General features: G+C 51.1%; 1 protein-coding gene across 2 annotated transcripts in view; it reads left to right on the forward strand.

Moving 5' to 3' along the window:
* The first annotated feature begins 2,167 nt into the window (after nucleotides 1-2,167).
* Nucleotides 2,168-12,711, forward strand: part of NFATC2 (nuclear factor of activated T cells 2) — a 146,164-nt gene continuing 135,620 nt past the window's right edge. Inside the window, exon 1 of one of the 2 annotated variants that reach the window (XM_031433614.2) lies at nucleotides 2,168-2,324. In XM_031433614.2, the coding sequence (XP_031289474.1) occupies nucleotides 2,255-2,324 (70 nt within the window). In that variant the 5' untranslated portion in view covers nucleotides 2,168-2,254. The remainder of the gene's footprint in view (nucleotides 2,325-12,711) is intronic. The other variant, XM_010998844.3, reaches the window with a different exon arrangement.

Consider the following 12,711-nt stretch of genomic DNA (forward strand, 5'->3'; position numbering starts at 1 on the left):
TTTAATTGTTAATTACTTTAAATTTAAAGAGCTGCATGTGGCTAGTGGCTACCCTACTGCACAGTGCTGGGCTATCCCCACCCCCTTCCCCAGCCCAGTGTCAGTGTATCACCTTGTGGGGGGCAAGGGCAGGCATTTATCGAGGTCCCTGGCTCAGGGCTTGGCACATAGTAGGTGTGCTGAGTTCGAGGCTGCTCTTCAGAACCTTGCTGTGTATGGTGGCTGGTGGCTGTCTTCAGAGACAATGGTTTGTAGCCTTGTTTGCTGTGTGGATCAGGGCAGAGGGAGTTGAGTGCTGAGTTTCATTCATGCCCCAAATGGTCAGCTTGTCCCAGCTTGGCCAAGACGTCCCCAGTTTCAAAACTGAAGGTCTTGCACCCCGGGAGCCCCCTCAATCCCAGGCAAACCAGGGTGGCTGGTCACCCTGTTCTTACCTCAGATAATGGGGTACAGAGTTCTCAGGGGAACTCTCCATAGGGGTTCCTGAAAAGAATCTCCCCCACAGCTTTCCAGGCTGCACTGCATTATTTGCCAACGAAACCAGAAGGCAAGTCATCTGCCTCGGTTTCCCTTTTGGACAGTGGAGGGAGGGTTCCCCTGCTTGTAGGGTGGCTGCAGGGAGTTTAAGGTAAGGTAGTATGAAACTCGGGGTACAGCAGGTGGGCAGATACGGCTGCTCTTTGCGGGAACAGCGTCACTCAAGCTGGAGGCCCCCCTGGCAGAAGCAGGCTCTGAGGGGAGGGGGTGGGCGAGGCCGGGGGAGCAGTGGAGGGCTTTTCCCAGTTACTGTTCGTGAGACAGCATCTCACAGGAGCGGTCCTGTCTGAGAGCCCAGCAAGGCTCTTGTGGGCCAAGGCGTGGAATACAGCGTGGTCCCACTGATGCAGCCAGCTCCTCTCAGTGCCTCTTACATTTCAAGTCTGTCTGTCAGAAAGTGGGGAGGGGCTGATGAGTCACCAGCCCTGGTGCTCCCCGCAGTTTGAGCAGAGCCACAACAGTGTCTGAAATGGCCATTTTCAAAGCGGGCTTTATCTGTGGGCCCCAATTTCCCACCCTGCGTGCAGGTGAAGCGGCCATTCCAGGGTGAGTTCGGAAGGAGCATGTTGACAGCAGCAGCTCTCCCCCTCCCCGCCGGCCTTCCGGGGTCTGTGGCCCATTGATGGGAGCCACGCGTGGCATCCCACGGACCTTCTCCTGGACACTGTGCAGAGTTCATGACATCCCTTCCCTTTATTTTCCTGTTTATTCAGAGCGTGTGTAAACACATGGGTTGCCTGGTTTCGGCGTCTCTTTGGCCATTTCATTATTGCTGGAGCCTCTGAGCATCACTGGAAACCTTGGGTTTTCTAAATGAATCTAAAAATAGACCTCTTTGAAAAAAAATCTTGGAGAGTTGACACAAGGCACCGTTATTTATTTCTTTTCCCTCCTCCCCCTCCCCCTCCCTCCTCCTCCCCACCAGCCCTGAGCACAAGAAATCTGGGCAGCCAGAGGCCCCCAGAGACTGGGAAGGGCCCCTGGGTCAGTGTCCAGGGCCCACGACCACCGAGGGTGTTGGTGTGGGACCCTCAGTGACTTTGTCTGGGAGATGCCCGTTTGGAAAACGGGGGATGTGGGGGGACTCGGGAGCCTTGGGCAAGATTTATGCAAAGCTGCAGCGGGCTAGGGAAGGCACTGGCTGGGGCAATCCTTGCAAACAGCCGCCTGGAGCTCCTGCAAGGCCGACTTGGACACTCCCACGCCCCCACCCCCTTCTCCTCGCCGTCGCCCGCATCGCTCCCTCTCCCTGACTTTTCTCCCGAACAATCAGGGACTTGTGCTGGCGGCCGAGGGAGCCACGGAGCTGGCTGGCCGCGGAGGAGGCGACGTCATGGATTCCTGAGTGTGAAGTTTGCAGGAAAGCCCTTAGTTTTGGAGATGGACGGGATCCAGTGGTTTCCATGGCGCTGGATAAACAGGAGGAAACAGTGAGGGAATCCCGTTATTTTACTGCATTGAAAGCCTATAAACACGGAGCGCGGGGAAGGAAGTCGCGTTCCCTCTCGAGTAAGCCCGAGCGCCGAGCCGCGCCGACTCCGCCGTGCCGGGAGCCGGGAGCCGGGAGGCGGGCGGCGCGCAGCTCCCGGGCCGCTCACAGGCTCCTCGGCCAGGGCAGCCCCGCGAGCATGCTTTAGAGAGGACGGCGCCCCCTTGGCTCCTGGTCTACCCAAACAGACCCCTCTCACCCCGCGCGCCAAGCCCCCATCCCCTCCAGATGCAGAGAGAGGCTGCGTTCAGACTGGGGCACTGCCATCCCCTCCGCATCATGGGGTCTGTGGACCAAGGTAACTGACTCGCCCTCTATTCCGGCCGCTTCCTCCTCCCGCCTCCCAGCCCTTTCCCTTCTGCTCTTTTCCCGGGCAGGGCTTTCAGCTCCTGGCTGAGGTCGTGGGGAGGCCCGGGGACTCCGGTTTCCCAGGGCGCACAGGTAGCGTGGCGGGCCGGGAGGAGAGGCGCCCTCGCCCTGGCCAAGGAGGGGAGACGGGGGAGCCGACTTCAGACCGCATCACGCGGGGGCAGTGAAGTGTCCCCAGGCGGGATTCCCCAGGCCAGTCTGTCACAAGGATTGTCCCCTCCATGGGACACCGGGAGGGATTCTCGCTACTAACCGCGGGCTGCTTAACCATTTCCGCGCTCGGCTTTTGACAGCAGATGCCAGTCAGCTGTATTATTATTATTACATTCTTACCATCATCATGTAGCTTTTTTTTTTTTTTTCTTTTAGGAGAACAGACTTGGCATTTTACTATCTAGTAAGTCTAGTAATGAAGACTTTGCTTTTTAACAGTTACAGCAACAGATGCTCTGGGACATTTAAACAATTCTCTTTCCCCTTTTTGATGTGCCTGATGGATACAGTCCTCCAGCTCCCCCTTTAAAGTGCAATGTACCATCAGTTTGTTTTGCGATCTGATTACACTCTACTTTTTGTGTTTCTGTCTCTTTTTCCCTCCTCTTGGAGTTAGCCCTGGAATCATGCTACTTGGATCTTATGGGAGGGGCTTAACATACACGAATATGATATGAAAATATCCCATCTGGTTGGGATTGTGGAGGGGTGTCGGCTGTACGTTAATGAATCGGGCTTTAAAGGTGGATACCGGGCTATGTGATGTGTTTTTCAGAGGCCAGACCTGCGAATAGCGGGGGGCACTGCCCAGAGGGCAGGGCTGCAAGAGTTAAATGGAATAAATATGCGTAGGAGGAGTTAGCCTCGTGTCATAAAATCAGAGCTGAATGTAGGTTTTGTGCTCTGCGTGGCTGATTAAAGTTCTAGGGGGGAAGAAATGACAATTTCAGTAAATAAACCTGAGAGTTTTTCTTTCTTTCTTTCTTTTTTGAAAACCGGAGTGGGGCCAAATGCCTCGGGTTAGGTAAATGGTGTGCTTTCCCACAGCGGACCTCAGTGACACGTATTTTTAGCTGAGTTGCACTTTTGAAAGCAGGACCCGGCCAGCACTTTGAATGTTTTAACTGGTACCAGTTTATCCTGTCCTCTGCTAGTGGTCAAGCCTATGACATAATGGCCAAAAAATATTACTAATATTGCATCATCTGTAAAAATGATGCTTTGAGACAGGCAACAGATATATTAAGGACGCGAATGAGTTTTTACTGTCATATATACTGCAACACAGTGTTTGATGTTATGATGTGGGGGTGGGGGCACAGACTAATGCCAAGTTTAGCTCTATTTGGAAAAAGAGACAAGAGTGCTTGGAAGAGAAACTGGGCTTCTGTTTTACTGTGTGATCTAGCAGAAGCCTCGCATGTCGTTGAGGCTGCAACACCTCTGCTCCGGGTTTATGAACGTCAACTCGCTCAAGGTTTGGAGTCTGTGTATTTTGTGTGTGCATGTGCATCGCCTAGCCTCCCCAGCCCACGCTCATGTGTGCAGGGATTGCGAGTATGTGCGTGCCAGTGTGTGTGTACACATGTGGGAGACAGGGCACCACATTGTTCCCGGCAAACGACACTTGGCATGCCAGAGCCACTGGGCACAGAGAATGCAATTCCAGGCATCAAAGGCAGCTGGCATGAGAGGCGCTTCAACTGTGCCCTGCATCGGGGTCTCCTGAGGGGAACTGAATGTCCCTTTGAACTCCAGCCCTACCATGAGCCTAGGGACAGACAGATCTGAAGGGTGCATGCCGATGGGTGGGGTCATTAAATAGCGAATAGAAATATTTGCATGGTAAGAAAATACTGACCTTGCTGTGCAGTTTTGGGTCGAGGCCCTGGGAAAAGAGGTGTGTTCGGTTTTATCTGAAGTGGGGTGATGGAAAGTATTTCAGGAATAAACAAACCCAGGGTGATCTCTGCTCACTCCCAGACCCAAACTCCCTGCCTTCTCCCTGGGGTAGAATTTCTGCCTGGCTGCATTGCAGCTGTGTGATCTTGGGTAAGTGACTTCACCTCTCTGTGCCTCAGTTTCCACATCTGTAAAATGGAGCCAATAATGATGTCTCCCTGGCTGTGAGAGTCAGTGAGGTAGCACACAGAGAGTGCATCTAAAATGCTGATGTGCTTCTAGTCAATCCTGGAGAAACATTAGCTGCAATTCCTATTAAAAGATACAAAACAGTAACTTACGATGATGTAGAAACTGGATTTCACAGCAAACATTCTTTGAAGAGATGCAGGACTTTAAACCTCCCAAGGTACTTTTTTTTAACTTATTAGAGCTTCTCAGTGACACAGGTTGGGCCAAGATTATGGCGTGTGAAGCTTCCATTTCATCATCTGCAAAAGGAAATAATGATAGTGCGGACCTCACAGGGGTGTCACGAGCCTTGTATGAAGTCACGCATATAAAGCGCTTCCCTCTGTGCTTAACATGCAGTTAGCACACACTGGATGCGACAGTTGAGGACGATGAGAGCCAGCTTCGCCCAGAGTCATACTGTAAGTTGGTAGCACAACGCCTGGCCCACGGTGAGGCCTCTGCTCCGGTGCCATGGGGCTGGGACAGACGATGAGCACTGACTGGGAGCGGCAGGGCTGGGTGTTTTACAAGTATTAAGTCTTTTCATCATCAGGGCCACTGTACAGGGTATGCGCTATAATCACTGTCTCCTTCATGGAGGAGGGGAGTGAGGCACAGAGAGGGGCGGTACTGGCCCAGTGCCACCCAGCAGGGAAGTGGTGGAGGCTGTAATTTGAACCCAGGCTCTTGACCGTATGCTCTGCTGTCCCTGGAACTTACTCATATTATCATAATTTTCTATCACACCATTTGACAGATGAGGAAACTGAGGCAGACCAGAACCCGGTCCTGGGCTCTTCTGCCAACACTACGTTGTTCCTTGACAAACCCAGGAGGAGAAAAAGAGAAGTGTGGGAGGATGTGGAGGGTACAAACATCATTGTTAGAGATGGGGAAACTGAGGCAGCAGCTGATCCGTCCTGAGCGAGCCAGGGAGGGATCCTTGCCTTCTCAGGAAAACAAAAGCACAGTGTTTCCACTTCCTCTAGGGCAGGAAACATCCCCAGGAGCTTTCTATCCACACAACAGAGACCCCTCCCAGGTCCCCTCCTGGCTGAGCCCCTCCCTTGCTACCCCAATGGCTCCTCCTCCAGCAAGACCGCCTGGTCTCTCCTTCTCTTCCCAGAACTTCAGAGAGAATCACTCTTTTCCCCAGATGTTCCTCCGACTGCTCTTATGAAGAGCTTCCCTTCCCTGGATTGTAAGTCCTCTGAGGACAGGGCCAAGTCTCCCGCTTCCGTGAATCTCCAGCAGGTCCCAGGCGACATGTCTGCCCCCAGGGCCAACAGCTTGAGATCTGAGTGAGAGGGTCAACTCTTGGCTCTTTTACTTGCTGGTTGCACAACCTCGTGCAAGCAGATTCACTCTCCTGTGCCTCAGTTTCCCCATGTATCAAAAAGTGACGGTAATACTGTTCAGAGTAACGCTTAATATATTTAACAGTTGAGTATCAGCCAATCAGAACAGCAGAAGCAGGGTCCCAAGGGACTCCCCTGCTGGGCCAGCCTTTAACCCTTTATTTGCTGAACTGAAGGGAGGGTCCCAAGCAGCAGAGGCTCTTGTGGGGGATGACATCAATCATTTACCAATCTATGGAGGGTTTTAATTTTTTAATGAACGATATGAACTTGCTTAAAGTACCCACTTAATTAATAATTGCTGTCATTATTACTGTACAATTTGTTAATTCAGTATTGCCTCCTTTCCCCCCTCCCCCAAAATTCCAACCTGAAAAACCAACCAATTACCAAGTCCTTCTCCACACATATTCTCAACGGTTAGCTCTCACTTACTGTGCAAGTCAGTGACTGAGGATTTCACACCTTACCTGGGAGAAGCCAGGCAGGTACCTATTTTTGTTCCTTTGCTAGAACAGGAATTTGAGACTCTGACTACCCAGACCGGGTTGGAGGCCTCTGGGCTCCTGGGCCACCCCCCTGTGCCGCCTCCTCCCCTTCTCTGGTGCTCATCACACTCGTGGTCATGGTCCACGCCATGTCCATGTCCTCCTCCAGACCTGAACTCCAGGAATCAGAAACCACCACTGTCTTTTTCCCCTCTGTGGCCCAGTGCCTGAAACAGTGCCTGGTCCTTAATAGATGCTCAGTACTTTTTTTGTTAAATGGATGGAGGAATGAATGAATGAATGATGCACAGTAGGGGTGATGCTACCTGTTAAGGGCACAGAATTAAGGCTAGAACTCTGAAGTGCTGTGTCATCTTTCTGGCTCACACACGCCTGCCTCCTTTTGACAGTGACGGTGGTTTTGACTTCCACATTTTCCCACGAAGGGCTTGTGACTTAAGCAGGCTTCCTCCCGAGTCACCCAGCAGGCATACTCTTTCACACTGTTGTCAGGATGAGTCAGCCCCCAACAACAACAACAACAACAACAACAACAACAACAACAACAACAACAACAACAACAAGAGCCAACAACAAGAGCCAACAACGATGACCATGACAGCTGCCACCACTTACTGAGTGCCACCTATCTGCCGGGCAGCATCCCCATGGCTCTCCACCTTGTCTGTCCTCAACCAGCCAGGTATGACCCCATCTTGCACAGGGAGGGGTAGCCGCCCCCTCCCATCACGAATTGCGAAGCCGGTACCAATCCCATTCCACCATGATGCTCCCTGTTAGGCTGAATAATCTTAGCAAGAAGGCGATCTGTCTTCCAGACTGGACACGTACCGTAGGGCCCTGCACTTTGCACAGATATGATCTCAGTGGAGTCTCACGAAATGACCTGAGAGGTTGGAACTGGGTGTGATCCTCCTGTTTAGAGGAGGAAACCAAGACAGTGAGTGGACAAGGCCTTGAGAGGACAGAGCCGGTGCCAGAAGCTCGCCATTTAAGAGCTACCTGGTCCTCTCTCTCCTGCCTCCCTTAGAGCTTGCCGTGGGGGTTCTCCTGCCTTCCACATTGCCTCTCTGGGCCACTCGCGGCTTCTGGGAACCCCATTCCCTCCCTTTCCGGTTCTCTCCAGTGCAGCAGACCTGCCCAGAGGCGCATTTCCTCAAAGCCTCTCTCAGTAGCCGAGACCCAACTGGGGGCTTCTTTGGCCTGATGCTCCAACACTTCCCTCCCAGCACCGCCACTGCTGTCGGCAGCCCGTGCCTGTCCTTGTTCCCTTGCTCTGTGGCACCTGCTGTTCAGTCCCCCTCCCCCGCCTTGGCTGTGCCAGTCTTTACACCTGGGGTCCCTGCTCCTGTTTTTCACATCTTTCTTCAAGGCCCAGCTCATTTCCATGTCCTCTTAGAAGCCCCTTGACCGTTTAATTCATTTTTATCAACATTGTAAGAGCATCTACTACGTGCCAGTTACCCTCCAAGACGCCAGGAATAAGTGAACAAGACCGGCAGCATCTGCTCTCACGAGGCAAACTCTGAGCCGGCACACTGGGAGTATCCAAGAAAATCTAGACCGGAGCTCAACGCTGGAGACCACAGTAGGAGAAGAGGGTTACGAATGACGGGTGTAGACGTGTGAGTGTGTGAGCATGAGTGAGTGTGAGCGTATGCGTGGTGCGTGGGTGTACTGGTTTCCTGTGGCTGCCATCACGATTACCACAAACTGGGTGGCTGAAAACAACTGTGATCTCTCCTCTCGCAGTTTCATAGACTAAACGTGTGAAACCAAGGTTTCGGCAGGGCCACGGCCTCTCGGCTCTAGGGCAGGGTCCTTGCTTGGCTGTTTTAGCTTTTGGTGGCTCCTGGCGAGACTTGGCGCTCCTTGGCTTGTGGACACATCCCTTGAGTCTCTACCTCGGTCTTCTTCCTGTGTGTACGTGTGTTCTCTCCTCCTCTTGTAAGGACACCAGTCGTTAGATTAGAGCCCTTAGCTCTAGTAACCGCAGCTTAACTTGATCACATCTGCAAAGGCCCGGTGTCCACGTGAGATCACGCTCACAGGCACCTGAGGTGAGGACTTGAACATATTTTAGAGGAGGGACGTGTTCAACCCGCAATAGTAGGGGTTGCCCATTCACACTGGATGGTCCCTTCCTCTCTAAAGACATGTCTTATTCATCGACCTCTGAATGGTGAGGGGCCTGCCTGTCCAGGGTCTGGGGGACAAGCACCCCAGGCAGAAGGAACAGTGAGTGCAAAGGTCCTGAGGTGAGACACGTGCTTGGGACAGTCAGTGAACAGCAAGACCAGTGTGGCTGGGACAGAAAGGGCAGGGGGAGTGTGGTAGGGGATCCCGCAAGCGAGCCAGGGCAGGGTCCAGCAGGATCTCATGAGCAGTTTGAAGTTCATTCTCATGATAATGGGGAGGCACTGGGAGAATCTGAAGCAGCAGAGGGTGTGCTCTCATTAATCTTTTCATAGGACCATACTGACTGTTAAGTGGAGAACAGCCTCCAGCCAGGTAAGAGCGTGTGCTTAGTTAGAAGGCAGGTGGGAGGCTGCCGTGGTGGCCTAGGCGGGGGGTGACGGTGGTGGGAACCAGCGTAGGGAGGAGGAGGTGGGGAGAAGTTGGTGCTTCCTTATCCATAGAGTGTTCTCCTTTTTTGGTTCTCAGACCGTGTTCCCTTGAGCCTTGGGCCTCTGTAGGGCCGGTCCCTGTATTTGGCACCCGAGGGTAGATGCCATTAATTTTGTGAATAATATAAACCACTTCAGATGTGTTGTCCTCTTGGCCCAGTCTGGAGTCCTCATGTCAGCTCCTCTTCCTCTCTCTGCGATCACTGGGAGTCATAAGACTTTTCTCAGCGTTTCATCTTGGTCCAAAAATGTCCCTTAGTGCATCCACCCTTAGCTAATAACCCAGGAACAGCGTGACTCAGTAATGAGTATCAGACTGGTATGGGACAAAGCCACTTCCGTGGTGGCATGTGTGACTTCAAAAGTAACATCGCAACCTACTCTGTGCCTTAGTTTCTGTAACTGAACAGAGTGGATGATGATAATTGTTACACATGGTGGGCGCGGAGGTCTACAGATCCTGTCCGACATGTATGTAAAGATCGAGTCTCAGTGTGTATAAAGGGGTCATTTCCTGTTAGCTGCCATTTTAACTCTTATTGTGTTGTTTTAAATTCCAGTTATTGCGTTTTTCAGCCTACTAACCTTCGAGAGTCCTTCCTGATTGGGCTAAATCTATTTGCTCCCAAGTCTTTGGGATCTTTTCTGGATAACCTAATTTAAGTCATTCAACCAATGAGTTCAGACGTGTTTATGGAAGATCTGCTATTGCAAGGCGCCAGCTGGTGGTATGGGGAGCATCCAAGATGTAAGACATCCTTATTTGCATGTGAAAGTCAGATAAAGTTTTTTTTTTTTTGCGAAGTCAGATAAAGAGACAATCATGTGAAGTCATTTACATGCAAAGTAACTAAAAGTTTCTTTGAAGTCTGGTGACTGCACTGACAGAAGAATGAAAGAGACAGAGGGCAGGAGCTGATCCTGGGCTTTGATGGGGTGGGGAAGGTGGGAAGTGCTCGGGGGCGTGGTCGTGCCGAAGGGAGGCTGGTGGAGGGTGGCTTTGAAATCCCTGAAGTCAGCTTGCTTGTCCTCGTCACTCCCTGACTTCAAAGATGATGAAATTGACACAGATGTTGGAGTCTGCAAGGCCACAGCAGGAAAGAGGATGGGGATGGGAGTCACGATACTAGGGGTGCGGTCATCTAGGGAGACAGCCTGGGTGACAGAAAGGTGACAGTGGAAAGAGGGGAAAAGCATATGGCTGAGAAGTAGTTGTGGGGTTGGGCAAAGATGAACCAGTGCTCCAGCCCCTAACAAACCATCCCTCTGCTCCCTGCCATTAAGGCTCTGATTCAGTAGGAGATGAAGCTCCCCTGGCAGAGGGATGCCGGCATCTCCTGCTTAATTACAGGCAAGGATGGCAGTTTAAGGGCTCAGTGAGTGTGCTGACCCGGCTCTCCTGTTAAATACCAGTTCCATAAGGCAGAGGGGAATGTCCTATGAAGCCAGCAATGAACAGGACAAACAAAACCAGGACAAAGTAGGTGAGCAGGGACGAGGAAGAAGGAGTCAAGAGCCTGGAGACCAGGGTCTCAGGCTCACATGTTCACAGGGACAGATGGGGGCAGCCGGGTGGGGGCGGCAGGGACCCAAAAGCTACCGGATCCTCTGAAGGAGGTAGCCTCTGCTCAGCTCCAGCAGACAGGTCCACCTGGGAATATGGGCCAGCTGTGGCTTGATCTTCCTGTTTTGGGAGAGAGACTGGAAATTTGGATTTTTATATGAAATCTCTCAATTTAAAAATGTTAGTTTGGGTTTAAAAAAAAAATAGCAGGGCTGGCCAAGCATAATACGGCTGCAGGATGGGTTTGGCTGAGCTCCTGCAGACCTCTGACCTCTGCTGCTGTCAAATGGGGCATCTTGCGGCCCCAGCTTGGTCTGGGTTCCAGTGTTTAGCAGATCCCTGCTTTCCTAGGGGTTTACTGTTGATGCTTGCTCGGGGGCCGCTGATGTCAACAAATTCTTTGGCCACAATCCCCTCCTGGAAAATAGTTTTCTCACAGCAGAAGAGTCCTGTTCAGGCTTTAAAAGATGATGTTGATCATAGATTGCAGGGAAAGTCAAGTTTGAAACTGTGCTGTTGTTCCCCCAATTCATCATTCCCCCACTAAATCCCTAGCTTTCCCTCACACTGTCATTTTGTCCATCCCTGAGCACCTGCCACTCCAGTCTTTTTTTTTTCAGTTCCTTCAATACTCCATACTTCCTCCTGCCTCAGGGCCTTTGCACACACTGTCCCATCTGGCTGTTAGTTCTTCCCCTCACTATTCTCTAGCTAACTTCTACTCAACCCTCTGGTCTCAGCTTAAATATCACCTCTGCAAGGAAGCTGTCCCTGAATTCCCTGTCCACATCAGGTTTCCTTGATAGAAGCTCTGTGGCGTCTTCTTTCTTTCACGGCACTCATCTCAGTTTGTAAGTATACATTAAGGTAAATGCTTTTGAATGGAGCTGCTGCATTCCTGGGCCAGGGGCAGGCAGTACCAGCATGTGCTAGGAGTTTTCAAACTCTCATTGGCCTCACTAGCTTCCTGTTGCACTTTCGATGGAGACCCTGGAGAGAGAGTAAAAGGCTAGGGCCTCTGCAAGGAGGTCAGTGGCCGGGCAGAGGGAAGGTTGACAGAGCTGCACTGCCAAGGCCTCCACCCCCCCAACCCCCACCCCCGGTGTGGCCTCTGGATGCAGAAGGATCATGCGTCTGCTCTTAGCCCTTGCTTCTAACAGCACAAATCATTTATTCTGGAAATGAAATTATGCCTTTCCCCCAGCCTAAGCTCCCACTCTTCAAAGTGGCCTTTAAGAAAAGAGAAGCCTCTCACTTCCTACTGCTCCAGTAGAAACTCTCTTAAGGGTCAGGGTCTAGTCTGAAACCCTTCCCTTTAAAGAACTCTGATTTGCTGCAGATTCCAGATCCTAGAAACTTGAAAAAATATCTCCACTGTTCAGAGGAACAACTCAGGCACTCAGTATTATTTAGAATGTCCTGAACCATTCTTCATAAGGCTGAAGCTCTTATAGCACTTTATCAGTTGTAAAGTTATTTTATCTTTATTATCTCATCTTATTATTAGGTGTCTCAAGAGGATGTCGGTTGGGGGTAAGAATTTATGATCTTACCCTAACAATTGGGTGGCCTGAGTAAGCCTCAGGGAGGAGGGCTCTTAAAGAGAAATATAAGGATCTTATATTCACAGGGAGAGTCAAACTCGTTTATCCATCCATCCATCCATCCATCCATCCATCCACTTATCCAACCACACATCCACACATTCATTGTATAGAAAGCTGTGAAGGAGGCAATCATGACCCTTGCACTAGTGGATCTCATAGCCTAGTGGAGATAAAATTTTCTTTTTGGCCAAGCCTGGGTCATTTGTGCACTACTTTGCCAGGGGAGTATGGGACAGCTGGATTATTAATTTTACCAAGATTGTATCAAGTGTAGTTCCCAAAGGAACATACTGGGGTGTTGTTATCAGAAGAAGGGGAGAATGATTCCAGGCAGGTAAAATCAATAGGTGTCCACTAGATGAAAGGCATTTAATCATTATGGATGGGGGGTGAGAAGGGGCTCATGAGGATGACACCACCCTTTCTCCTTTTAGAGCACAAGAGCAGGCTTTTTGGTTTTTTGTTTTTATCCTTGACCAAATTTCAGGGTTTGGATTTTGACTGCTGTCCTAGGGACCCAA

Source organism: Camelus dromedarius, chromosome 18 (assembly GCF_036321535.1).
Source record: "Camelus dromedarius isolate mCamDro1 chromosome 18, mCamDro1.pat, whole genome shotgun sequence".
NCBI classification, from domain to species: domain Eukaryota; kingdom Metazoa; phylum Chordata; class Mammalia; order Artiodactyla; family Camelidae; genus Camelus; species Camelus dromedarius.